Genomic DNA, 27862 nt, shown 5'->3' on the forward strand with positions numbered 1-27862 from the left:
AGGCTCCAAGGAAGGTCCCCCTTGACCACTCTCCTTAAGGTCCAATTCCAACCCAGGACGCCAGCTTCTTCTTCACTATCACCCAGACAGATGCTAAGGCAAAGCAGTGATTTTCTTACCTCCTGAGATTTGATAACCTCCTTATCTACAGGGCAGATTGGCACTGCATTTAATTCTCTGGAGAGAAAAATAAAAATAGAGCCAGAATTAGACATTTAACCTCAATTGCTTTTTTAAGAGCAGTCTAGTACTCTAGCTACACTCCATCCCTGGGTGGCTGGACCTTGACTTTGCACATGCTATTCTCTACCCAGAAGGCACCCCTGGGCCCCTCCTTCTTTCAGTCTACCTGAAAAACTCCCATTCATCCTTCAGTATATAGTCAAAAATGGAGTCCCCCAGACAGTGTTAAATGCCCCTGTCCTTTGCCATAATCTGTCTCCTTCACTTGGCTGAGACATTCTAGAAGACATATGTCAGGTCCTTTTCCACACTATACTCTAGCTGTTCACCTCCCTACACTAGAGCTTAGGAGAGCAAGTGCTGAATGTATGAACATGTGAGTAAATAAGAATGTGCTTGATAACCCTTTTCAAAGTCAGCAGGATAAAACAACTGCCTTGATGACCCTATAGAAGCCCCCTTAGAATGCTTCTTCACCTCTCCTGATCTTCAAAATGGCATGACCCAGGCTGCTACAGTTGGGATGTTGAATGTCCCCAAAGGCCCATGTGTTAAAGGATTGGTCCCCAGGCTGGTTCTATTGGGAGATGGTAGAACCTTTGGGAGCTGGGGCCTAGTGGTAGGTCCTTAGGTCATTGGGGGCATGCCCTTGGAGTGGGATAGTGAGACCCAAGCCCCTTTCTCTCCTTTTCCTTTGTTTCCTGTCTGATAAGGTAAGTGTTTTTTCTCCACCACATGCCCTTGCCTCGATGTGCTACCTTGCCACAGGCCCATAATATCAGGGCCAATTGATCATTTGGGACTGGAATCGCCAAAAATGAGAGCTAAAATAAGCCTTTTCTCATAAATTAATTATCTCAGGTGTTTTGTTATAGTGATGGAAATCTGACTAACACAGGGTTTATAGCTGCCCTGGAGTGGGCAGCAGCCATGGCAACAAGTCCTTTATGGATGTGACAGCATCTTTACCTCAAGGAAAGAACAGTCAGGGAAGTTACAACACAGATGCTGTAAGATACAATCCATTCTTGATAGGCAACTCATGACAGACTGTGCAACTGGGTCTATTCTGCCATGCAAAATGGGCAGAGTCTGGGTTTTGAGAAAAGGTATATATCATAAGTGGCAAAAAGTGAAGGTTACTCTTTAGGCCCTCACAGAGGACCCCTGAGAAAGCTCCTCCTATCTATTGTGGTTCTGTGGCCAGCGACAGGAATTCCCAAAACCATGATTACAGTTGAGTGGCACAGCTGACTCTTAGATGCCGGGAACACGCCGCCTGGGTCTGGCCTGCTGTGGCTGGAGCTGCAGGCCCTGCCCACTCACCTCAGGGACAGGATGCAGTGCTGGCAGAAGCGGTGCCCACAACCCGTCTGGTGGGGGTTGTGAAGTACCGAGTGGCAGAAGGCACACTTGTAGCGCTCTTCCAACTGCTCCACAAACTGGTATTCTGTGTGGGGCTCAAAGTCCAAGGAGATGGAGTTGCTGGAATTCTGGCGGATGAAACCACAGGGGGCTCCTCCATGTTCTTCTGAAAAAGCCATTCTGGGGAGTCGGGGAAGAGAAGGAAAATTAAGTGTGAAAACACCCAAACGATACAGCCACCAAGTGCTCAATTACGTGTTTCAAAATTAGTGAACATCACCCGCACGCTCATTCTGTTATGATCCGTTGACAACAATAATAACTTCCTGCTAATGGGGAGGCTCCTGCAAAGGTGAGATGACCTTGGGGTACCGGGCCAGGAAGCTGGTCCAGATGACCTCTAGCAAGATTCTCTGAGACTTTAGCTCTTTGTTCATTAACCTTTTATAGGATGCTACATTGTCATGTCAGTTTGGCCACATGTTTGGATAAAATATTACCAGGGGTTAAGTACATTATAAGCAAACTATTTTGGGTTTTTCTTCCAAAATTGAGAGAATTGAAACAGATGTTTTGTTAAAAAAAAATTCCAGAAGCAAATGTCTTATACACAAATACATTTCTTACCATCAATCTTGATCTCCCCTCGCTCCCTCACACGCACTTTCTTCCCACTCCTCTATCTTAACAGACTGAATTTTTGTCTCTCCCTGGCCCCCAAAATTCATGTTGAAATCCTTACCCATGAGGTGATGCAATTAGAAAGTGTAGGCTGAGGAAGGTAATTAGGTCAAGAGGGTAGAGCACGCATAGTGACCTTATAAAAGAGGCCAGACAAATGAATTAAACAGACACTTTTCAAAAGAAGAAATACAAATGGCCAACAATAACAATAACAACAACAACAACAACAAAATGTTCAACATCTTTAGCAATTAGGCAAATGTAAATCAAAACTAAACTGAGATTTCATCTCACACTAGTCAGAATGGCAGTCATCAAGAAGACAAATAATAATAAATGCTGGAGAGGGTGTAGAGAAAAAAGAAATTTTTATACTGTTGGGATTATAAATTAGTACAAACACTATGGAAATCAGTATGGAGGATCCACGAAAGACAAGGGATGGAGCCAACATATGACCCACTGTATCATTCCTCAGTATTTATCCTAAAGAATTAAAGTCTTCATACTACAGTGATACATGCATACCCACGTTTGCAGCAGCACAATTCACCATGACCTAACCATGGAACCAGTCTAGTTATCCATCAAATGAAGCAAATGTGGTATATATACACAATGGAGTTTTATTTAGCCATAAAGAAAAATGAAATTATGTCATTTGCAAGAAAATGCATGGAACTAGAGAATGTCATGTTAAGTCAAATAAGTCCAACTCAGAAGGTCAAGGGTTGTGTTTTCTCTCATATACGGAAGCTAGAGAGGAAAAGGAAAAGAAAGATGGGGTGGATCAAAGGGAGATCAATAGAAGAAAGGGACCAAAGGGTGTGAGACAGGCAGGGAGGAGGGAAGTTACATTGTGTGCAAGTATGAGTATCTAACGACAAATCCCATCATTATGTGCAACTCTAACACATCAGTAAATATGTGGAAAAATAAATAAATGAAAAGCTCCTTCACCCTCTTGCTGCAAACAATAAATCTGCAAACTGCAAGAGAGGGTCCTCATCAGAACCCAACCATACTGGTACCTTCATCTCAGACTTAGAATACCCAGAACCATGAGAGTGAAATTTCTGTTGTTGATAAGCTCCCCAGTCTATGGTACCTTGTCAGAGATAGCAACCCAACCAAGACCAGTGCCAAGTTGCATCATTTCTCACCTGAATGAAAAAGGAAACCATTAACTGCTTCCTCCTCCAATTCATTTTCCATGCTACCTAGCCAGAGTAATTATTTTCAAAATTCAAGTATGATTTAAAGTTATGGCCCTTCGTCTCTCAGGGGCTTCCCCAATCTCTGAGGGAAAGTCTACAGTGCTGAACAGGCTACAAGGCTGTATCCTTCCCACCTAGTGGCATCCTGATCTCTCTCGTCCTTGCTTTCAGCACTCCTGCCATGTATGCATTCTTTTGGTTCTTTTAATACACTTCACAGGGCCTTTGCAAGACTGTTGCCTGTGTCTGGAACATCTTTGTCTCTTTCCAGTCTTCTTCACTTGATGAACTTATACTCCAGGTGTGACTTTCAAGAGTCATATATTCAGGTTAAGCTTTCTCTTCTCCTCCTGGTCTATGACCAGTTTGTAAAACATGTATGTGGACTTCAGAGGGGGTTGGGAATATGAATAGATGAGGAACAAGATTTTTTACTACATCATGAAAATCACTACATTCATTTAAAAATGAATGCATTATCAATTAAAAAATAAATAATTATAGAAAACAAAAGCTAAACATCCACTAAATCACATCACTTATAGAACCAGGTTCGGCTCCTCCAGTGCAACACTTGGTTTGACATTGGACAGCATTGGTGCAATTTTTTGATTTATGTTTGTGTCGCTCAGTGACACACAGTTTACATCTGGTCTTGCTCCTCATTGTATTCCCATATCTAGCATTATGCCTGGCGTGGAGAACAAGTCAGCTATTCACTGAAATAATATTTTTAATTCTATAAAACATTGAAAAACCCTCAATAGTGCAGCCTCATTAGTGCTGGTCTCTAATGTAGCCATTTTTAACATTTTGTGTGTGTGTGTGTGTGCAAGATGCCCCCCTCTTTGAAAATGTCATGTAAACTTTAGATCTTCCCTCTGCAAAATAACACACACACACACATACACACACACACACACACACACACACACACACACACCAGCAGATTTCTGAACATTTTAGGACCTTGGGAACATACTAGTTGTTCCCAATTGAGAATATTCTAGCCTTGCCAGCAGACGTTACTTTGGGGCACCGTGTAGAAATGTGCTTTCAGAATCTGGCTAAAGGTTAAAAGATGGGAGGCCTTTTGGAGTGGTTACTGGAGATACTACCCCTCCACATGGCCAGGGTCGGGAAGGCCTGACCTTCAGACTTGCTTGGTTTGGCTGCTCTGGAGATCCTTATGACTCTGCTGGGCCTGGGAGCAGCTGCAAGCTCCAACAAGCCAGGGGAGAGACACACAGCCCCGTTTGCCACCCAGCTCTGCTTGGGTCATCTGCTTGCCTTTCTTTCCTATGTAACCTGTCTGGCTTCTCTTCCTGCCAGAGTGGTGGAAATCTGGAGTGTGGCTGGGGAGAAAGGAGCAGAGTAAACAACTGGCCTCTTTAGGCAAATAAGCTTTGTCCTTGGAGGATTCTGGCAGACCAGGGGACTTTTTTTTTAATCCTGAGGTTTGAGACCAGAACCTACCCCACCTCTTCCCTTTAGCATGTGTTTCCTGTAAATCTTGACAGGTGAGAGGTGAGTGTTATTATTCCCCTTTTAACGTGGTTTGTTCTTGGTACTTAACAAAGTTTTAATTCTGAAGGTGAAGAGGTATGCCTCTTTGCATGATTTTCATGCACAACCCTAATAACCAAAAAGCCACCTTTCTCTCAGAAAACTGCAAGAACCAATCTCCCACTGCCTTAACCTGCCCTGTGGTCTCTAGTCTCAAGGAAGGATGACATTTCACATCCTACACCCTTAGATCATGTTCTATGACCCTCTGGGATTCTCTTCTAAGACAAAGATCATGCCTGTGTCACACAGCATCTAAATATGGAATCTTGGAGATGCACCGTAAAGTTAACAGACTCATTCAGTCTCTAGAACAAGCAGGGAGATGTACAAAACTCAGTTCAGTTTTCCTCCACTACATTCTGTCTTCTTTCCCAGCACAAGAATCTGTTGCACTCATCTATATGTCCATCTTTCTCTACAACAGCAGTCCTCAAACTTTGTGGTCTCAGGACTCCTCCCCTTTCACATTTAGTATGGTTTGACTATAAATGTGCCCCCCAAATTCCTGTGTTGGAACTTAAGATCCAATGTGATAATACTAAGAGGTGGGGTTTTTAGGAAGTGATTACATCATGAGGGTAGCACCCTCATGAATGGGATTAGCAACCTTATAAAGGGGCTGGAAGGAATTAGCAAGACATTTTGTCCTTCTATTCTCCTGTCATGTGAGGACACAGCAAAAATGTGCCACCTTAGTAACAGAATAGCCCTCACCAAACACTGAACCTGCCAGCGCCTTGAACTTCCCAGCCTCCAGAACTGTGAGATAAATTGCTGCTCTTTAGTAACCCGTAAATTTTATTCTAACAATACAAACAAACTAGATGATACCCTTAAAAATTCAGGACACAAAGACCCAGGATAGCCAACAAAATATTGAAGGAGAAGAACAACGTTGGAGGACTGACACCACTCAACTTCAACACTTACTACAGTAATCAACAACAGTGTTAGTGTGACCTGTGGAAGGACAGAGAGCCCAGAAATAGGCCCACATCAATACAGCTAACTGACCTTTGACAAGGTAGTACTGTTCAATGGTGCAAAGCCAAATGGTGCCGGAACAATGGGACATCACATTTAAAAAAAAAAAAAATGAGCCTAGACACAGATCTTACACACATCCCAAAATTTAAATTATAATGGATCACAGATACAAATATAAAATGAAAAACTATAAAATTCCTAGAAGACAGTGTGGGAGAAAAAAAATCTAGTTCTTGGGTTTGGCAATGACTTTTTGATATAACACCAAAGGCACAATCCAGGAAAGAAAAAAATCGATATGCTAAACTTCCTCTCAGTTTTGCTGTGAAGCGAACGTTGCTCTAAAATAAATCTATTTGTTAAAATGAGGACTCCTAAGGTATTTTGTTCATGTGAATTTTATCTATCAATATTTACTGTATTTGAGATTAAAAGTGATAAACTTAACACTATTTCTTTATTGATTCACTTTAACATAATAAGCCAATCATATGTTTAATATAAATAATATCTTTGAGAAAAAAAAACATTTTCACACACACACACACACACAAAATCAGTAAAAAGAGTGGCACTGTTTTTGCACATCTCTTTACTATCTGGCTTACAAGAAGACAGCTGAATTCTGGCATCTGCTCCTACATTTGATCTGCAGCATCATGTGTCACAGCGTCTGGAAAGCAACTCTGAGCATTTGGGAAAGAAGAGCGAAAGTGGTGAAGGATGTTTTAGTATTATGAAAATAGTTCTGACAATACAGACCCTCTGAACGGGTGTCAGGCAATCCAATCAGGGATGTGCTTGTAAATGTTTAACAATATGCTCTCCTGGAGGAAAAGCTCCAGCCTGTAGCATTTGCCAACTTCTGTGGCTATAAATACTCCCTCCATGGCTGGTTTCAAGCCACCAATGCAGGAGATCCATGGGCACCAGATGGAAAGAGGTGCACACAACTGTTTTTTTCCTGAACTTGCCCGAGGTTAGCAAGATCTTGTGCCTGCTTTTCTCGTGGGAGCTGCTCTGGCACTTTAGGGACCCTGAAGCACACTTTGGGACCCACTGCTCTAGTAGGCTACTGAGTAGGTTCTTATCTTGCCACTTTCACAATTGCTGGTCCAGCCCTAGCTGACCCTCACAGACAGTCTCCTTGGTGCTGCTCAACAGCCGGTAGAGGCCCGAGGACTAATGCCTGGCCCTTCTTCTCCCCACCCATACGTACATTTCCCAGACCTATTCAGCAAGCCCAAGCCATCCACTGACCTTGTTCACTGCCCTTATCTGTCTTGTTCAATATCTGTTTATATGAAATTGAGTTTTTATCTCATTACACACATTAAAAAACCCAACGCTTACATTTAACTGTAAGGTAGGGACTTCTGATGTTGTTGCATGGCAAAGGGAGCTGTGGTATCTCGCAGGGTGGGGTCCTGCTCCTTCCTCTGAAGTTTCCTCGGGTCTCCACCCATATGAGAGCCTAACAACAGAACTAAAAAGGCTGCTCTTTGCCTAACATATATGGTTCTCTAGTTAATGAGGCACTCCAGCTGGTCCTCTGTTATTCCCAGGCAGCTGTTTCGTAGGAATGAGTCAGCACCCTGCTTTATTAAAGCCTTTCCCCTCTGTGTATAATAGCTTATGTAACAGGAACAGCAAAAAAGCTCAGTTCTTACAAAAAAGGAAGAAATCATCAAAGCCACTAATAATAGAACTTCTGTAGTCAACAGTACCTGATTCCTGTGGGTGACGGAGGGTACAGTGTGCTCCTCCTGCTGAGGAGTTATTAGCTCAGGTCAAGAAAGACAAGAGAAAAATCTCACCTCTCTGCTCCCTAAGAACCCACAGAGTTTCTTTTAAATACCATTTCTGTGGTTGTTTTTGATTTTTAACAAATGGATGCATCTTTTCCAGGAGAATATTTTTTTTTTTTGAGAATTCCAAGAACAGATGTGCATGTCGCAATTTAAATTCTTTACTAATACATTCCTTCTGATTTATTTGTTTCTGAGGAACATATAATAAGTAGTTTTACATACAGAAGCAGCATGCATTGAGCCTTTAGCTACAACAAAAAGGCCACATGTTAATTTAGTCTCGAGGTTTAATGAAGAAAGGTCGGTCCTTGTCTGTCTGTCCACACCACCTGTAGAGATCCCTGACACCCTCTTTGGATTCATGGAGGTCTGGAAATTTTTACACACTACATTACAGTTCCTAGGATATAAGCCCAGGAATTGTGTCTCCAGGGTTTTAAAGTGCTGATTCTTGGGTAGTTCTGATTACAACAAAGCATAACCCAGAGTAAAAAGGACACATGACCAAGTCTCCTGGGTAAGAGATTGTGGACAGACAGTCCCACCACATGCTCAGCCACTCACCAGCTGTGGAATCTTGGGCAAGAACCCTCCACAGCCTGCTGGTCCGTATGTTCCTGGCACCGATGCAGCTGTACTGACTGCATCCTGCACTAGATCTTAAGAATGCAGAAGCCTGTGACATTGTGACCACACCTGCGGCCCTCCAAGGGCAGAAGAAATCAGACATAGAAATGATAAATTGTAATATTCTGGTGGCAAGTGCCACCAAGAGATTTAGACAAAGAACTGTGGAAGCCCAGATGAGGGGTAGCTAACATTTTCTGAGGTATCCATCCTGATTTCACTGAGAAGAAAGCATTTCAGCTGGTCCCCAAAAAGGAGGCGTTTTCTAGATGAAAGTCATAAAAGAATTTCCCAGAGGGTATCATAAAAGCTCTTAGAATGGTTAGTAATTAACTGTCACTGTAGTGGAAGTAAAGGAACACTGTGGTCACTTGCTGGCTTGCTTACTCACTACTTTTGTTCTGCAAGGGTCTGCACCATGAGGTGGGGTGAGGCTTACCCCCACAAACTCTGCTTTCTGGGCTCCCTGGCTTCTGGCTGGTTTCAGTCAATGAAAGGCAGTGGCAGGAGATGGAGGTGGGAAGAGAGGAGAAGCCAGAGGATTTCTTCCCAGTCTCCCAGTGCTGGGCAGCATCTCAACATGACTGGGTCTCTTCCATGGCTCTAAGACCCCACTGCCCAAAGACCCCTCTTTATGGACTAATTCCCACCAGGCTCACCCAGCATGATCCCCAGCTCCTGGGTCCCCTCCCTAGTGCCTTCAGCCCTGGAGGAGTATGAATGCCTCCCTCCAAATCTCATTTTTGGCTTCCCAGCTTTTCCAGGGCCTATGCCTGACTCCTGTACAACTTAACTAGCTTTTAGAAATACCTAGAAAGATCTGGGAGACATTAGTTGGGAGAGGTGGGAGGAGCACATGGTGAAGATCCCCGAATGAATACCATAGCCTGTAACTGCACACATCACCCCATGATTTTGATCTTTTTAGGGATTATAAGTGTGGAAGACAGCCCAGCTGGGAATTTATGGAAAGAGACTACAAGGGAGCAAAGGAAGGTGAGGACGGCCGGACCCAAAGCAATGACCCATGTCTGTGGAGCACTTTGTGAGGTCACATACTTAGGTGTAGAAGTGAGTTGGCTAAGAGGGCTGAGGGAAAGGAGACTGGAGATGAGACTGAGACTCCAGGGAAGGACTGGCACCAGGAAGAGAGGATGGAGAGGGAAGGCGAGGGTGTGGGTGGAGGCTTTGTAAGGTCAGGATGCCTTTGGGACAGTCTTGGGAGAGTGGGGTTAGTGAGACCTGCTGACCTCTCACATCTCTTCTATTGGAATAAATTATATGATTAGTCAAAATCATATGATTTATCATATTATATAAACTATCATTTATTTTCATTATTCCTAGGAATGGCCATGTTTTCTTTGTGATACAAGTAATTTAAAACTCACCCAAGGGTCATATAATATTGTGAATATACTGCATACCACTGAATTATATGCTTATAAATGGCTACTTTTATGTTGTGTGGGTTTTACCTCAATTTGAAAAAAAAAAAAACAGTGTGTTAGATCTAAGAATACCAGGAATTCTCATTAAAGATGCAGAATTTGTCAACTTAAAAAAATTTTAAAAATGTGTCTGGGGAATTAAAATTTTTTTCACTTTACAAATACTTTTCTTATTTAGTGGGGATGTTTGATGTAATAGGTTTAGTCTATGCCAGGAAGATATGGAAAGATAAGCCAAGAGAACACACTGGAAAACTCTTTGAAGTGAGTATAAAAGCCTTAACCCTCTTGTGCACACACATTGCTGGGGCACAGCCTCTGTGTCACACCCCATGTATGATTTAATTGGTGCTGCTTTCCCCAAGGAATATCCCCTTTAGCCTTCTGTGACTCTTTTGTGACTTGTTTCCAGGCCCAAGATTCAAGCGATTAGTGACTAGATTAGACAAGAACACACAAGGTCAAGGGCTGCTGTTAAGTACTGTGGTGGTTCCTGGGAGGATCTTGAGGATATAGGAGAAGCCCCTGGCCCTTCTCCAAGGCTCCTCTGCAAGGGAGGCTAATAAGCTGAAGAGCCAAGAGACATCACTTTCTTTGGGAGGTGAAAGCTGTAGAACTGGGTGATGAGGTGGGAATACAAAGGCTGGCCCAGTGCTCCAGGATAGACTTCAAGCCATGGACAGACAGTTGGGAAGCAACACCACACTGACCAGTGAAAGCTGCCCAGTCATGGATGGGCTGCTCAACTGCAAATTGTCCATTTCTCAGTTCTTCTCAGGCCTTGCCAGGAGTATTTGCAGCCAACTTCCTAATACTCACATTCAGCAGTATGAGGGGGATGCAAATATGTTATTCTCCAAACCTTCCTAAGGCCCATTGAAGGACCCTGGGCTCAAAGGAGGAGAAACTGTGACTAGTAATTAGGAAAAGTTAAAATTTCCAGATGCAGTAACCCAAGGAGGCTCTGGAAGCTGTGCCCTGGGTATTCTAGAAGACAGTAGCCCTGGCTTTGATGCCAGAAGCTCACCAGCTAGGAGGCCAGCAACTCCCTGTTCAAGATTGCACCTGGCCTTGAATTCAGTGATCTGCTTTCTCAAGAAGATGATTTCCTTCCATGAATGTTAAAAAAAAGGGGGGGGGGTGAAGAAAAGCTCTTTTTCTCTATGTTATTTCCATGGCACAAGAGAGAACTGAAACAATCTGTCTGTGACAGCCCAGCCCGGCAATCTAAGACTGTGAAGAAACAGCCGCGCCAAAGAACTGCCAGGGCTCTCCTCCAACCCTAACCTTAAAAACAACCCAAAAACCCCTCTATGTGACCTATGGGAGAAACTGGTTTTATTGATATCTAACCAGACAGGTTAGACAAAGAGGAAGGGCCTTGGTGAAAGGCAGAAGCAATGAAGCCCTCTTCCATGGGGCCTATCAAGGGAGGGCGACCAAGGCCAGACCAGGTAACACCATAGTAGCCAGAAGAGATATGATGATAGGCCACCAACCAGGATGAAGAGTGATGTAGTTCTGACCGTAATTCCTTGGAAGAGAAGTGTGATTCTGTCCAAGTTGTCAGGAAATCTCTGCTTCCTCATTTTCCTGGCAGCACGACATATAATATTGGTGAACAGAAAAGTGTGCAATGGCTAAAAGGCATCTCTGCTGCTGCTGACACACCCACACATATCCTGAGGATGCCTTAGGTCAGTCTCACCAAAGGGAAGCCACTCAGAACCATCCAGAGTCTATCTGAGCTACTTTTAGGGAATTAGGAGAACTTTCAAATTTGCTCCATTTAAACCAAGAGAAAAAAAAAGGGAGCAAGCATCACACTTTGTGTGATTTGGTCATACAAAGCTTCCCCCCAGGAAGGCTTGTTTGACTCTAGTACTACTTTAGGACCCTTCCTCATTTCTGATTCTGTGAATCTCCAATGACCTGCTGTTATCCAGCAACCCCTCAGGAGGCTGCCCGAGGGGATGGCCATCCCCATTAATCTCCTGACCCTCAGACCTACCATGCCTGGCCAAGCACTCAAGCGCTTGATCAATAAGGAAGCTGGGGCTAATGGACAAGGCCACGGTGCAGGAGGGTTGCTGTATGCAGGGCCATGAAGAGAATCCAGGACTGTTCTGGTTGAGGAGAGGACAAGGGGATGATATGGAAAGATGTATATGGAACCCAAGACTAGAATCAATCCTGGGTTAGGATTATCCTTACTAGAGCTGTGTCCAGGCATGGAGCCAGCTAATTTACCTGTTTAAACCATTTTAACCCTGACAACACTATGACACACATATTAGTATCATTTCCTAATTACTGAATGAGAATAATGAACACTGGAGAGTTCTTCCTACCAGGAAGCAGTGAGGCCCTTGGGATAAGCAGGAGCTGGGGTTGCTCCCTTTTTCTCCAGGGCCCACTGAGAGGCAGCATCTGGTAGGTACCACCAGGGGCTCTGAAGTGCAGTAATGTGGGTCCAAACTCTGGTTTCACCTCTCTTGCTTGAGGTCAAGTTATTTAGTGTCTAAGACTCTTGGTTTCTTCATCTGAAAATGGTGGTAGTGATAATAGTAGTTACCTCATAGAACTTTTGAAGATTAACTAAGTTAATACTATGCATCAGGGGATGGCTGGTCTGATACTTTTTTTTTTTTTTTGATACCAGTGATTGAACCCAGGGGTGCTTAGCCACAAAGCTTCATGCCCAGCCCTTTTTAATTTTTTTTTTTTTTATTTTGAGACAGGATCTTGCTAAGTTGCTTAGGACCTCACTAATTTGGTGAGGTTGGCTTTGGACTTGGGATCCTCCTGCCTCACCCTACCAAGTTGCTGAGATTGCAGGTGTGCTCAGTGAGGCTGCTACTTGCTTTTGTAAACTAAGTTTCATTGGCACACAGGCACATTCATTTGTTCTATTGCCTACGGTTGTCTGTGCACTACCACAGCAGTGCTAAGTAGTTGCATCACAGACCATATAGCCTACAAAGCCTAAAATAGTCATAATCTGGTTCCTTACAGAAAAAGTTTGTAGACCCCCATGGGCATTAAGTGCTTGTAATGGTGCTGCACAAAACGCTATTATAATTATTAAGCATTTCCTCTAAGCCTCCATCATCATCATACACTCTGAGGATAACCGGCTGCCTGACATGTCAGGGCTCAGGGCCAAGGGTGGATAAGAAAGATGGTCCATGGCATTTACAATCTAATGGAAGTGACAAAGGGAAAACAAACAAAGTTGGCAATCACAGGATATGATAAGGTCTTTGAAAAAAAAATAAACAAGATGTTGAGCTAGAAGCATCCACTTTAGACTGAAAACCTCATGGAGGAGGTGATACCTGAGCAGCAGGTGTGAGGAATGGAGGGAGGGCCAGTGAGGGCAAAGGTCAGTGCTGGCAAGGACTGGCCACGTCAGAGAAACAGAAAGGAAGCAGTGCTGCCTAAGTGTCCTGGAGGAGAAGCATAGTAGGAGCAAGCAGGAGCCAGCACCCACAGGGACAGGGGGACCAGGGAAGGAGTTGGGGCTTATCCTAAGAACAGAGCAACAGGAAGCCACACGAGCACCTTAGGCAGCCACTGGCAGTACTTGTTCTGGAATTTGAAGACCATTCCAAATGCTAAATGGAGAATGGAGGATCAGGGACAGCAAGGGAAGTTAAGAAACTGAACACCATCCAGGGGAAGGAGATGGTGTGGGTCCAAGAAGGGTCGGGAGAGGGAGAGATTCGGGATGTTTTCACAGGAGATTGAAAGTGACGCTGGAAAGCCCAGAAGGAACCAAGACTAACATTCAAGATTTGGGACTTCAAACCTGGACCTGGGTGCTGCTGTCCAGTGAGATAGGAAAGGTGAGGACCCCCGGGAGAAAGCCCAATCCCTCTTCCTGAAGACCTGTTTGAGTAAGAAGTCCTGCCTAAGCCTAGCAAGCCCACTGCCTTCCCGTGTTCTTTTTATGCTTGTCTCTCCACCCATCAGTTTGCTGGGAATGGACACTGCTTTTTCTGCATCCCTATCCCCTTGTCTGGGCCCAGAAGGAAATGTGATGGGTCAACGTGATCTGACCACAGTGAAGTCCTTTCAGGCCACTCCCTACTCCCTCTCTTTGTCTCCCCACTCCCAGTCAGTAGTACATCTATTAAGGCTCAAGGTCATAATTGCAACCTTTTGGCTGCTTAGCACGGCACACTGCTGGCTGACATTCATATTTACTCACCAAACTGTACCTATTTCCATGTTTTTTCCCCACATCATGAGCTTTTTCATTAGTAACTACTGCTGACCCCAAACATACAACAGGGCTGCTCCCTCTCCTCTGTCACTCTTAACTAAGCTGACTGCTTTCTTTCTACCTAGAACTGTCTTCTGTTGTCATTTTTCTCATTTCTCTATTTTATCCTCCATTTTTTCTGATCACTTTTCACCCAACGCAGTATTTTGAATTCATGGTTACATTCGTTCATTTAGCCAACCACTTTGTGCAAATAGTTCCTTTTCTGAGTCCCTACCACCTGCAGAGGCAGGGGAGGAAACAGAAATGCAGTTTGATGGGCTCAGATTTCTCATTCTCTGGAGCCCAGTTCACTCACCATCTCAAGCCCAGTCATAGCTCCAGCCAAACACCTTCCCACTCCCGGCGGCTCCAGGGTGGTACCTGATCCAGATAGTGGCCAAAGACTCTTGTCCCTCATTAGACCTCACCAGCACTTTCCTGTGGTGTTCCCTGCCCTCCTGAGTTCATCTGTACCCTTGAATAGGCTGAGGGGGCCCAAATCATGAGGGTGAGGGGTATACGTAACGGTCCTAGTAGGGAAAAACACATTATGCTAATTTGATGATCTAAACTATAATCACATAATTGGATTTGCCAAACAGTCTCTTCTAAATCACTGTCCTCCTGCCCTTTATGTGGCATTTGGCACTTCCTTCTTGAAACCCCCTGATCTGTTGGCCCTGGGGACACTGTGACTTTTGGTTCTCTTCCCAGCCTGGACCACACCACTAGGAGGCTCTTTGTCAGCACCCTACCCTTTGTGGGGCTCCCCAGGCTGGGTTAGCCCTCTGACCTTGGTTCTTGCCACAGATTCCACTTCTTATTAAAAAGGATCCCTCCTCCCCAGCTGGACTGCATTTCTGAATGTAGGCAAATCCTCACTTGGAGGAGTTATGGGACTACCATCTCGGGCCCAATTTTTTCTTCCATTCTCCCTTCCTAATTACCTACTTGCTCACATAGGCACACAGAGCACACACTAGGAAACTGAATGGGATTCCAATGGTCCTGTGGACATGGGAGCTTGGATACATAGCCAAATAAACAACACTTTAGATTTAGGGTGAATTCAGAAGTATTTTGAAGTAAGGACTGGGTATAACTCCACCCTCCATGGCCTAAGAAAGGTGCTCTGAAGGAAGGCAAAGGACCTGAGACCACTCTACACAGGCTCCAGAACCGATATGCTAATGAGTACAGTAGCTCCCCCCATCCTCAGTTTTGCTCTCTTGGTTTCAGCTACCTGGGATGAACCAAGGTCTGAAATATTCTAATAAAAATTCCAGAAAGAAACTAATAGTAGAATTGCACACCATTTTGAATAGTCTGATGCAATATCATACTATCACGCTCCATGCTGAGATATGAACCATCTCTTTGTCCAGCATCCCCACTTGGTAGCCATCCTGGCTATCAACCCACTGTTCCAGTTTATAGTGTTGTGTTCAAGTAAACATTATTTTATTTAATACTGGCCCCAAGGCACAAGAAGAGTTATGCTGGCAATTTTATTGTAGCATATTGTTTTAATTATTCTATTTTTATTAGTTACTGTTACTAATCTCTTACTAATCTCTAACTAATCTCTTTAATTAGTTATTGTTACTAATTTGTAAATTAAACCCTGCTGTAGGTATGTATGTAGAAATAGGGTATGGTATCATCTGAGGTTTCAGGCATTCATCACGGGGGTCTTGGAACATATCTCCTGTGGATAAGGAGTGGTTTGATCACTTGGTGATGCTTAGCCACCAAAGGTCAACATCATTCTAGCTGTGACCCACCTTCCTATAAATGCTCACCTATAGCTGCCTTTGTCAGCTGTGGAGATACATATCTCTAAATCTGGTCACAGACATGTGACATACTGACAACATTCTACTGCCAGAGCTGGAAGTTTGTGGCTAGAGCATGAGGTGATGTTGTGTGGGAGGTAGGACAACCCCCTCCTGACTGGTAGTGAGGCCAGCTCTGGCCCAGGATCACGGAAGAAGCAGATAGGACCAGGGGGGTCCCTCTCAATCCAGCCTCAGGGGAAGAGTCTTCCTGAGGTCCACTCTCAGGCATACCCCAGATGTCCCCCACACAGCCAGTCATTGTAAGGTCTGACTCTAAGAACTCAGTCCCTTGGGACAACACTTGACATTGGCCTTTGAGACTCATGGCTTGATAACACAGAAGAGGGAGAATCCAGAAAGGAGACCCAAGAGAAACAGGCAGAATTTGGGGAGGGGCTCTTTCTTTCCCCAATTTAGCCACATAGCTCTGGAAGGACTTAAGTTAGTCAAGTACTTCACATTTAAAAAATCAAGCAAACAAACACAGCAAAACTCATCAAACCAAATATCATGCAGAAATACCAACACATAAAAATGTACCAAAGAACTATTCTGGTTTGCTATCTGGAAGCTCTTTTAGGTAATCGCAGGGGATCCACAGATTTTTGTTGTGGTGGTCATTTATTTGTTTGTTTTATTTTTATTTTTTTAGTTGTCAATGGACATTTATTTATTTATATGTGGTGCCGAGAATCAAACCTAGTGCCTCACAAATGCTGGGCAAACAAATGTCCTACAACTGAGCTCTAACCCCAGCCCCCACAGTTCAGTTTTTTTGTTTGTTTGTTTGTTTTTGTTGATAGATTTCTATGTATATGAACCCCTCCTCTGAACCCCAGACTCATTCCAACTGCCTAGTTCATCCCCCCCCCATTTAGTTAGGCATCACAAACTTAACAAATCCAATCCCCTCCCAACCTGCTCCCCTTATAGTTTTAGTCTATCTCAGTGAAATGGTACCACCAATCACCCTGTTGCTTTTGCCTAAATCTTGGAGTCATCCTTGGTTCCTTTCTCCACTTCACAAGGCCAAATCCAACAAACTCTTCTATCCCAATATATTTATTTATTTATATGTGGTGCTGAGAATCGAACCCAGTGCTTCACACATGCCAGGCAAGTATGCTACCGCTGAGCCCCAGCCCCAGCCCCAGCCCCGCAATAGTTCATTTTTAAGGGGTGGTGGTGGTGATGGTGGTGATGATGATGATGATGATGCTTTGCACCTACTACCAGTTGCCAGCTTACTTTACATATAATATCACACCCAGGCCTCCACTAATCCTGTGACAATATATTCACTGTCCCATTTCCAATCTAGTATCTAGGCCCCAAGTTGTTAAGCAGTTTACCTCCAATCATACAGCTAAGTGGTGGAGCAGGAATTTAAAATATAGGCTTAGTATTCCTTATCCAATATTCTCAGAATCAGAAGAGTTTTGTATTCTGAATTTTTTTTAACATTTGCACATACCTAACAAGATACCTTGGGGATAGGACCCAAGTCTAAACACAAATTTCATTTTTATTTCTTATACATCTCATACACGCAGCCTGGGAGTAATTAGTGGAATGTTTCTAATATTTCTGTGCATGAAACAGAGTTTCATGGTGTGCAAGTGTCCACTGGTGGCATCATGTTGACAATAGAAAAGTTTCAGATTTGGGGGCATTTTGAATTTTTGAATTAGGGATGCTCAACCTGTATAAACTTTCTGACTCCAAATCCAGTGCTCTTAACTCTGTGTCATAGCTGGGAGATGTTCCACCATCCCAACCAACACCAAGTGGTCTTGAAAGATGGTACAGCCTACTGGCTAGAGACCAGCTTTGGAGCCAGACTGTTGGGATTTCTGCCCTCCTCTGACCTGTGGCACCTTGTCCTCACATAGAAAATATGACAAAAAACCATACTTGCCTCAAAGGCTTATAGCTAAAATTAAATATGCTCATGCACATAAATTAGTAGCACATAGTGTCTGGCACATAAATCAGCACTTAATAACCGTGTAATATCAACCTTTCCATTCCAGCCAGATTTACTCAGTGCCTATTGCATGCAGATAGGTCTATGCCTTATTCTATCATGGGTGGAGCTGGAGTGGGTTGCTGGACAGCTCTCATTCCCAAGGGGTGTTCAGTATAGGTGGGGATCGCATCTATGCAGCAGTTCTCAGAGTGGTCAGGTCCCAGCATGTGCTGCCTAAAAATCTGTCCCCAAGCATGATAAAATTGCTGGCTTGGATTCTTTATTCCAAAGGACAAGACCTCTACTTTGAGGAGGTCTATTTGTTATAGTAATTTAGCCTACCCTAATTAATATACTTCAGCATCAGGATTTCTTAGCAGCAATGAGAAGAGTGATATTTTAGCAAATTCCCAGGCTAGACTCTATGGGTGCAACAGTGCAAGAACACCAACTAGATTACTGTAGCAGTCTTAGGCCCCTTCTTGGGGAGCTCCAAGTAGGTTCTGCACTTCCTCTTGTTTTCTAATTACACTCATTCTCTTGCCAAGTCCATCCCAGCTTACATACCATCAATAGCATACAATGCCCCAATTTCTATGTATATAAACCCCTCTGCTGAACCTCAGATCATTCCAACTGCCTCGTCCATTCCCCCACATTTAGAAGGCATCACAAACTTAACACATTCAATCCCCCCCGACCTGCTCCCCTTATAGCTTTGGTCCATCTCAGGGAAATGGTACCACCAATCACCCTGTTGCTTGGGCCTAAATCTTGGGAGTCATCCTTGGTTCCTTTCTCCATTTCACAAGGCCAGATCCTACTAGCTCTTCCATCCCAACATATTCCCAATCTAAATGATTCTCACTGATTTCAGAATAACCACCCTGGTCTAAGTGGTGCTACCATCTCTCCACTAATTATAGCGTTCATCTTTTTAGCTGTTCTCTTGTTCTACCTTGCTCCTTTATAGCCCATTCACATCTGAGCAGTCAGAGTGGCTCTTTAAAAAATAGAAGTCATCTCTGTCACTTCTTTTCTGAAAGGGTACCATCACACTTAGGAGTCAGGGTCCTCAGATGGCAGAGCCCACTGTGATGTGGCCTTCCGTTCGCTCCATCTTCATTTCTTAATTGCTTCCCCCATCTCCCCCCCCCCCCGCATTAACTCCAGTCACACTGACCTTGCTTTTTCTTAATGGCACAATTGCCTTCTGCTTGCTAATCCTACAATATTCTTCATCCTGATGCCCAAAGGACTTGTTCTTTTGCTTCAGGCATCTGCTCAAATGCTGCCTCATTAGTGAGGCCTTTGCCAACCAACCTATATGGAAACCCAATGTCCCTGGCACTCCCAACCCCTGTTGTATTTTTTTTTTCTGAAGCCCTTATTACCTTTTGATATTCTATGTTTACCTCTTTACTCTCTGATTTCCCCTAGCAGAATAAAAGCTCCAAGAGGGCAGGGGTTGTTTCTTTTGCTTTCGGAGGTTCCAACCCTTACAGTGGTGCACATGACAGATGCTCAATAAATACTGACCTGAAGACTGAGAGCCTTAGTGGTATTCCACAGAAAGCAGACAGCCTCTCTGCCATGGAACATGCCTCCTGTTTGTAAGTCCTCAAATTCTACCAGTTTCAGCTAGAGAGGGCAAGGTTGACTACTGATGGCTGACTTGGGGTGGGGTAGAAGGGTAAGGAGAAGGAGGGTCTACATGGTCGAGAGTGAAGCTAGAGCAGTGCTCCTCACTCACTTAGGAGCCACAGTGGAGAGCTCTGGCCTAAGGGCACCAGTTACCTGGAAAGAAGGGGAGAAATGCTGAGAAGGATGTCTGTAGGTGGATAGGCTGTTCAGTTCAACAGACATTTATAGTGTCCTCACTGAGGTGCCAGGCACTGCACAGGGGCTAGATCTAAAATGCCATTTGCCAGAATCCTTTTTGGGATCATGTCGAGAGGTGCAAGGCTAGTTTTTTATTTGAGCTCATTTGTGTTTTCACTGTTTATTTCAAAGTTTTCTCTCTTCTCCACAAACCTTGACCACTCCCCCCAGTCTCACCAGGAAACTTAATTTCCTACAACACACACCAAAAAAACTAGAAGTCATCAGACCAGAACGACCTCCACTTCCTGCCACCAGATCTGCATATCTCCCTATATGGGGGCCTTGCTCTGCTCTCTCCCTCCCAGGGTGTTTGCAGAGGTGACTTCTGAGTTAGGCCAATCTCGCCAGATGGTCTGCACCTGCCCTGGACTCCTGTCTTCCTCCCTTCCCAGGGATCCTTTGATGTAGATTCTCATCCACCTCCACCTCCTTTACCACCCACCTCTCCTTCCTTTCAGCATCAAACAGTCACAGTCTCCCAAGATTCAAGAAAAACAAAGCATTCCCTCTCTCAGATTTCCCTAAAACTTGTGCTCGCTCCCATCTCACAGCTAAATTTCTGGACTCATCCTCATACCCCATGCGAGTGGGCCTCTCTTCCACCCAATCAACAGCCACTTCAGCCTGCTCACATCCTCACCAATCTCCAAAACTGCTCTCGCCACATCCCCCAGTGACTATGGGTCTTTAACATTAATGGTCAATCTTCAGTTTTCCCCTTGTCTGACCTCTAGGCAACATGTGACATGGTTAACTCCAACTCTCCACATCCAACTCTCACACTTGAAAATACTTTCCCTCTAGCTTCACTGAAACCAAACTGAGCTGGCCTCTATAACCATGTCTGAACAAACAACTCCCAATTGTCTCTTCCTCCATCCCAGACAGCCCCTCTGCCTATAGACTGTCCGTGTTCCTGCCAACCCCATCTGTCCTTGTGAATGCCTTGCAGACACTCCAAAGCCAGCACATCCAAAAGTGAGCCAGTTTCCACATTCCCTGGCTGCTCTCTCTCCAGAGCTCCCTTTTGGTGAACACTCACTGTCTGCCTTGCTGCAGTCACCAGAATACCGGAATCATTCCTGGCGATGCCTTTTTTCCTCCCCGCATCCAGTTGGTAGCTGAGGCCTCCTGAATGGACCTTGTGGACATATTCTGTCTACTGTTCTCCAACCCCACAATCAACCTCACCCAATTTTTAGATAACTTCTTTCACTAGATTAGTGAAAGATAACTTCTTTCATTAGATTAGCATCTAATCCTTTGCTTTATGTTAAACTGGGAGGCAGGGTAAGTTTCCCTAGGTTGAATCACATGCCCAACCTCTCTCTCAGAGTCCTAACAGCATCAGGAGGGACCTTCCTGATTTTGGCTTAGCTTAACCCCACCCACCAGCCTCCATCCTCCAGGATCAAGGGCCTCACTATTGGAAGACTCAGAACTCAGCCTAGCTGTTCTAAGTCATCTGCCTTAGTAAGAGAGAACTGAGGGGTTGGGGTTGTATCTCAGTGATAGAGCACTTGCCTAGAATGTGTAAGGCACTGGGTTCGATTTGCAGCACCACATATAAGTAAATGAAAAATGAAGTTCTATCATCAACTAAATAAATATATGTTGAGAGAGAGAGAGAGAGAGAGAGAGAAGAGAGAACAGAAAGGCCTCTGGCTAATGGGTTTGCAACAAATCCAGCTCATCCTGTTCTCACTTCACAGAAGAATATCACTGAAGTAACTGCTCTGATCATGGTGATTAAGCCAGAGCCTCCATTTTGCTTCCCAAATCAGTTTTATTTGCTTTCCTGGCGTTTGTTCCTTGCCAAGTATTATTCTTCCTCAAAGCTGCAGCTTGCTCTGCCAGATTCCGAAGACCACACTATTTCCACTCTGCTATTACTGAAAGCAGTAAGTGTTGACTAGGTGATGTATTAAGAAGACCCTCTGCAACAGTGTGGAAAAGAGAATATGGATGGCCTGGGGCAGGAAAGGAGAGAATGGATAATTCAGAGATCCAGGAAAAAGGCTGGAGAGCCTTGATCTGGGAATAGACTAGATGGGGACTGACTGGGAAAGAGAGGACTTCTGCAACAGTTGTGGAGGGTGCAGAGGAAGAAGTGGCATAGGACAAGTATCTAAGGGGCTACTGAAATATCACAAATCAAAGTGGCCAAGAATAGAGCTGGGTGAAAAATAATCTTTCCTTAAAAGGGTGGGGTTAAGCCTTCAGAGTGACAAAGTGCTCTAGAAGAGGGGCCTGGGGAATAGAAATCCACCTTTGGATGCAATCTGGGACCCACACTGACATTTTCAGGGAGGGAGGGAGAACTAGAAGTTCGAGGTCAAGCTGGGAAACACCAGTGGAGATGGAGTAGCGGCCTGGTGACAGCTGCAGCAGAGGCTGGCAACAGAAGATTACCAGGTCTTGGAAGTCTTCACAAGGCAATCTGAGCAGCAGGGCAGGTGCTGGGTGCTGAGTGAGGGAGAGGGAGCAAGTGCTGGCTACTGTTTTCAGAAACTAATTGGTGAAGGAGAGAGAAGAAGGGCTGGAAAACACAGGGCCTTCCTGTTTAATAGTAAAGGCAGACAGCAGAAGGCAGTCTGTGGAGAGGGGAGGGAATAATGCAGGGAACCTGACTCTGAGGGAGGAGTGACTCAGGAGTGTAGGTGGAGAAGGTGCTCTTGGTTTGATTGGGAAGAGAGCACCTTTGTGGTGAAGAAAGAAAAGGCTGTGGGGGGGAGGAATTCCAGGGGTTTTGTGAATTGGTGAGGAGTGAAAATGACAGAGCTCATGTTGTCAGGAAATGAGGCACAGGGATCTGCTGAAAGTGAGTAGCACCCCCGCCACACATGCACATACCCCTCAGAATACCCCAGGAGGGATGCTCACTGGGCTAAGCCATTTAACGCGGTGTCCACAGGAACTGCATGTCTGATGTACATTGCACATGTTTAAGCCATGGGGGTGCATACTGCTTCTGCTACAGCACCACCACCTGCCTGCCAACATCAATATGCAAAATGTGCTTGTCGTTGTTTGCAAAATGTGCCTCTCTCCGGACCAATGAGTATTTTCACTTTTGTCTCCTGGTCCTCCACTCTACTTCCTCACGAGACATGACTTGCCAGAGGCCATATGGGTCCCTCCAATAAAGCTTTTCTTTTAGCAAAGCAACAAATTCATGTTGGTCCAAGCCTGGCAGCAGTAGCAGCAGGTGCCCCCAGTCCTAGAGATCATTTCTGTCCTAGTGTGTCCTCCCCCCCACCTCTAACACACATGCACACCGGTACTCCTCTGCTGGAGCTCTGCTGAGACAAGAGCTTCTGCTCAGAGACACACTGGGAAAGCCACAACCTGGGCAGAGAAAATTCTTCAGAGATTGAATCTGCCACTACCCCCTTCCCTCTGGTCTATGAACTCTTAAAGACCCCCACCAGTGACAAAGGTACCTGGCAATTTTTGATGAATGCCTTGCTGGTTCTGTCACCTCCTTCCTGCCCAGAATCTTGGATTCCTTTAGTCAAAGTACCATGGGAAGAGCACAGGAATTTCATTCAGAAGACTTGGGTTCTGCTCATACCCGAGATCTTTCACATGACTTCTAAGCCCCAGCTTGCAACTAGGTACAGTGGAAGGAATAGCACCTGCCTCTCCCTTCCCTCAGGGAAGTAACTAGGAGCTAATCTAATGATATGGGCTATTTGTAAACTGCACAGTGTTACACTGATTCCTGGGATCTAAGCAAGTCTTACTAGCAGTTCAAGATCTTTCTCCCAAGCCCTACCCATGTTCTCACATGTTCTCAGCTTGCAGCCCAAGGGAGACACATCCTAAATGAATTCAGTGCAATTCAGCAAACTCTATGCCAGATTCCAGGACACACACAAAAACAGATACAGGTCTTGCCCCGAGTTCACCTGGCTGGCAGAACTGACTATGAAGTATCTATTCGGGTAATGACTCTGGAAGTCTCCAACAAAATCTACTTCATGTTGCTGGGAACAGACCATCCAGGATTCTGGGTCCCCTGCTGACCCCTCAGATGAAGAGGAGATGGGCAGATGTGAGGCTTTGTGAGAAACCAGGGTGAGGGTCCTGGAGCAGTAGAACCAGACCTTAGAGCCCCCAGCCTAATCCAGCAGAAGCACTTGTGTGTTATTTATACTCGGTGCTTCTGCCTCACCATCTGGGAGGTGTGGAGAATAATCCTGCTCTGGCCTGACTCATGAGGGTGTCATGCAGGACAAAATAAGAACAAAGTGACAAGAGTAATGAAAAAATGCTTTGGAAAGGAATGCGTTTTACAACAAGAAATTATTATTATTATTTCTTCATGGTCCTCTCTAGTAAAGCAGAGATAATCACAGAAGGTTTATTTGTTCAAGTGCTGAGGCACCTTTCCCATTGCTAGCCTAACGGGAATGACTCAGAGGCATCTAGCTCCCCCACTCTGCAAATATTTCCCCTGAAACACCCAAGTCACGACAATATTTCCCATGGCTGGGCCCCCACTTCTTTTCCATATTCATTCCACTGTCCTACTACCCACATCCAATAGTTCTCAGGTGATGCTTGCTGCCTGCTATTCTTTCCCCCTCCTACCACATACCCCAGGCCAGTCATCTTCCCCATTCATTTCTCCTCTCCGGAGGCTGGCTCTGACAGGAGGCTTTTTCCTGCCTTTTACCTAATGAGAGATAAATGGAGATCTAAGAGCTGACCCATTCCTAGAGTTACAAGAACAAAAACCCTCTATAAAGGCCAGGCATTTCCCACTTCCATCTCACATTCATCTCTCCTGCAGCAATTTCTGTCTCTCTTCTTCAGATGGGAGTTGGAGGTGGGAGTGTTCAGACAGCAGATATTCATCCAAACCAGCAATTATGTTAAGGCTCCTGACTTGGGTTTTGTGTATGTGTAAAGCAGAGCAGGCAGTCATGCTGGGCCCTGAGAGGTCTTAACCCTTTAGCCCAGCCTTTTGGTATCTAAAATTATCTCTCTCACACACACCCAGACCTATTTTATTCCCAGAAGTATTTCAGCCAATCTCTTTGCATTTCATGTCTTCTAAAACCCTTTTAAAATGCATGTACCTCTGGAGAAAGGAAACATATCCATTGGCCCTAGTCCAGTTCTCACACAGCACCTGTGCCCAATAAAGATTTAGTGCCTTAAACTGGTTTACTAGATTCCATTCTCCCAGAACGTGGGTCATAGCTCAGAGCTGTGGAGGGTGGGGCTGCAGGGGGCAGCCAGGGGAGGGAGCCTCGCCTCATTTCACTAACCTCAACTTGCCTCCGGCAGTCCTGCCTGTCAACTGCGAGATAACCGAGTTCTCACGAAAGTAAATCTGAAATAGCCAAATATGGAAACCACTGGAGGGAGCAGAACAGCCGAGAAAGAAAGAAAGAAAGTAGACCTGAGCGGCCCTGCGTGACCAGCAGCAAGAGCGTGGCCCGATCTTCACCGAGAGTTCTCACAACTGCCAAAACCCTGCAGAGCCATAATGGCGGGCAGGGATGGGGTGCGGAGGGAGGACACGTCCTGGTAATTCCACGATTTGTCTGGGTGCCCCTGAACAACTCATTTCACCGCCGGGACCCTTGGTTTTTTGCTTCAAGACCGCTTAGAACTCACCTTCTGGGGAGGGGGGGTGCTGTGCAATGGCACTGGTGGAGGTTTCCATTCATGGCAATACTAACGGTTCCCTCTGGAGGGGAACTCGGCTCGGAAAGTCTTGCAGAAGTGGAGGGATGGCTAAGGGAGTGGAGGGGCTGGGGTGTGCCTGCAAGTCCCACCCTGCCAGAGCACCCCCACCTGAACCTGGCTTCTCCAGCCCTCAGCCACTCTGGAACAGCTCCCCAGCTCGGGAACCCCCAGTCTCTGTCCTTGCCACACCCCCCTGCTAAGAAAACTCGCTCCACACCGCACCCACTCGGCCACTTGCCCCGCCGGCCTCCCGCGCCTAGGACCCGGATCCCACCGCCTCTGTCCCAGCCCGGCCCGGCCCGGCCCGGCCCGACACCAGCCCGGAGGGCGGCCAGGCCAGCGGCCGCCGCGGCCCCGCACCGAGCTGAAGCCGCAGCGACGTTTTCGGTTTCAAAGTAACTGGGGCGAGCCGAAAGGCGCTCCCGGTGTCCTCACCCAGGCTTCAGCCGAGAGGCTGACAGGCGGCCACCTGCTGGGACTCTCGTGTGGCTCGGCGCGCGGGGCTCGGTCGACGCCAGTCTACAGGAGCAGGGCTGCTCCGAGATGCCCGGCTCTCGGCCCTGGGCGGGGGCCCCAGAGCAGAGACCGCGGGGAAGGAGGGGCGGCTCGGGGCTGGGGCGGGGCCGGGGGCGGGCCGGGGAGGGGCCGGGGAGAGGTCGCGGCCGGCTGGGCTCGGGCCTGCCCAGGGCAGGGCGGAGGTGCTGGAAGGTGTTGGGCAGGAGGGTGAGACCTTCGCCCAGGACGTTAAGAAAATTAGTGCCTACAAAAGTGTCATCTCTGAATTTCCTCCGCGTGCATTCGAATTGTGAACGGTTTGCTCGTCCACCTGGGACCACCAAGTCCTTTCACGTGTTGATCCATTAGCTCAAGGTCTGAGGTCTGGCTCCAATTTCTTTTCCCCCTACCTTCCTTTAGAGTAGCTGCTATTTGCCAACCTTACCATCTTGCTGTTGGCCAACATTAGCAGTCTCTTCAGAGTTGTAGAACTTTCAAGGGCTTTCCAAACGGTTCATGTTGTCCTTGGAGCAATCTAGTAAAGTAGGCCTGGTCATTCTACAGATGAGCTCTCTGAGGTCCTGAGAAGTGACACGAGGTGGCATGCTCAAGGTCCGACATTTGGCAAGTACAGTAACTTGAATCCATGTCTCTCTTGGCTCCTAAATTCAGAGAGGGTTTTTTTTCTTACAAAGTGTTCTCTCCAAGAGTGTGTGTTCTGAATAATATTTATATTCAATAAAAGGAAATGGATCAACATTCCAATTCTAGCCCCTCTATTTTCAAACAAACTTGAGAAAGGTGCTGAGCCACCTGTTTCAATTATTAATTAATTGATAGGGATAATTATATCTGCTTTGGGATTTGACATGCAGTTGTGCATAGGAGTTGGGTAGGAAACTCAAAGGAGGGAGGTAAAGATTGTGTCATGGGAAGGGATGAGGGACATGGGTGCACTGAAGTGCAGATGTGGGGTCTAGTGGAGCCGCCTCTGCTTACTGTCAGCCTGTTTTTTCCTGATCTATTATTTTTCAACAAGAACTAAAATCTGGATTCAAACCTTTGGTTAGTGAGCAGATCAACCACTCTGTAGGGAAAGTGGTGCCTGTAGGACATTTCTTTGGAATTCTAGATCCAGCTCATGGTCTTCTTGTGATAATTAGATGAGACAGCTTTCTTATATGTCTCACACAAGGTAAGTGCTTAATAACCCAGCCTTTTCTCCCTACTCCTCCATATAATATGCCTTCACTTTTGGTTACCTGCTTCTTCTTCTTTTTTTTTTTCATTATCCCCACAGCATAATACAAATCTCTATAGTGTTTAGAAGTTATATGTCCTTTCCCTGGTTGGGCACATCAGTGGGTAGTATGCATACATGCAGGTGTGCTTGGTGTCCCTGATACTGTTGTTGACTATGATTCACTTGTCTCTGCTCACCCTTCTCCCCACCAATATGATGAAATCACATGCTGATATAGAGACTGATCAAGGTAGAGAGTTGAGCAGGACAGAAGGTCATACTTTCCATCATTGTGAGATCAGACAAAAAGTGGGAAGTGGGATCTGTCTGAATCCTGGGCTAGGAGCCCAAGTGAAGAATTAGAGGAACTTTAGGCAGGCATTAGAAGTCAAGGACATATTTTCAGTTTCCTGTGTGAACCCTAGACTCCTAGACAGGATGTCTGGGAGAATAGAGAAGACAGACCCTGAGAGCTACCTGGTCTGATATGTTCCCTTTCCTCAAGAATCTTGAAGGTGGATGAGAAGGACAGGACATAAATGTACATGTAAGAGAAATATTAAATA

At 45.5% G+C, this 27862-nt stretch overlaps 1 protein-coding gene across 1 annotated transcript in view; it reads right to left on the reverse strand.

Annotated features, from left to right (window-relative positions):
• The window catches only part of Traf5 (TNF receptor associated factor 5), a 43133-nt gene extending 16999 nt beyond the window's left edge, over positions 1 to 26134 (reverse strand). The window contains exons 1-3 of the mRNA XM_026387536.2: positions 25994 to 26134; positions 1510 to 1728; positions 120 to 177 (exon numbers count right to left, since the gene is read on the reverse strand). Of these exons, the coding sequence (XP_026243321.2) occupies positions 120 to 177; positions 1510 to 1727 (276 nt within the window). The 5' untranslated portion in view covers position 1728; positions 25994 to 26134. The remainder of the gene's footprint in view (positions 1 to 119; positions 178 to 1509; positions 1729 to 25993) is intronic.
• Positions 26135 to 27862: the final 1728 nt, after the last annotated feature.

The sequence above is a fragment of the Urocitellus parryii genome, chromosome 9 (assembly GCF_045843805.1).
Source record: "Urocitellus parryii isolate mUroPar1 chromosome 9, mUroPar1.hap1, whole genome shotgun sequence".
In the NCBI taxonomy this organism is placed as follows: Eukaryota; Metazoa; Chordata; class Mammalia; order Rodentia; family Sciuridae; genus Urocitellus; species Urocitellus parryii.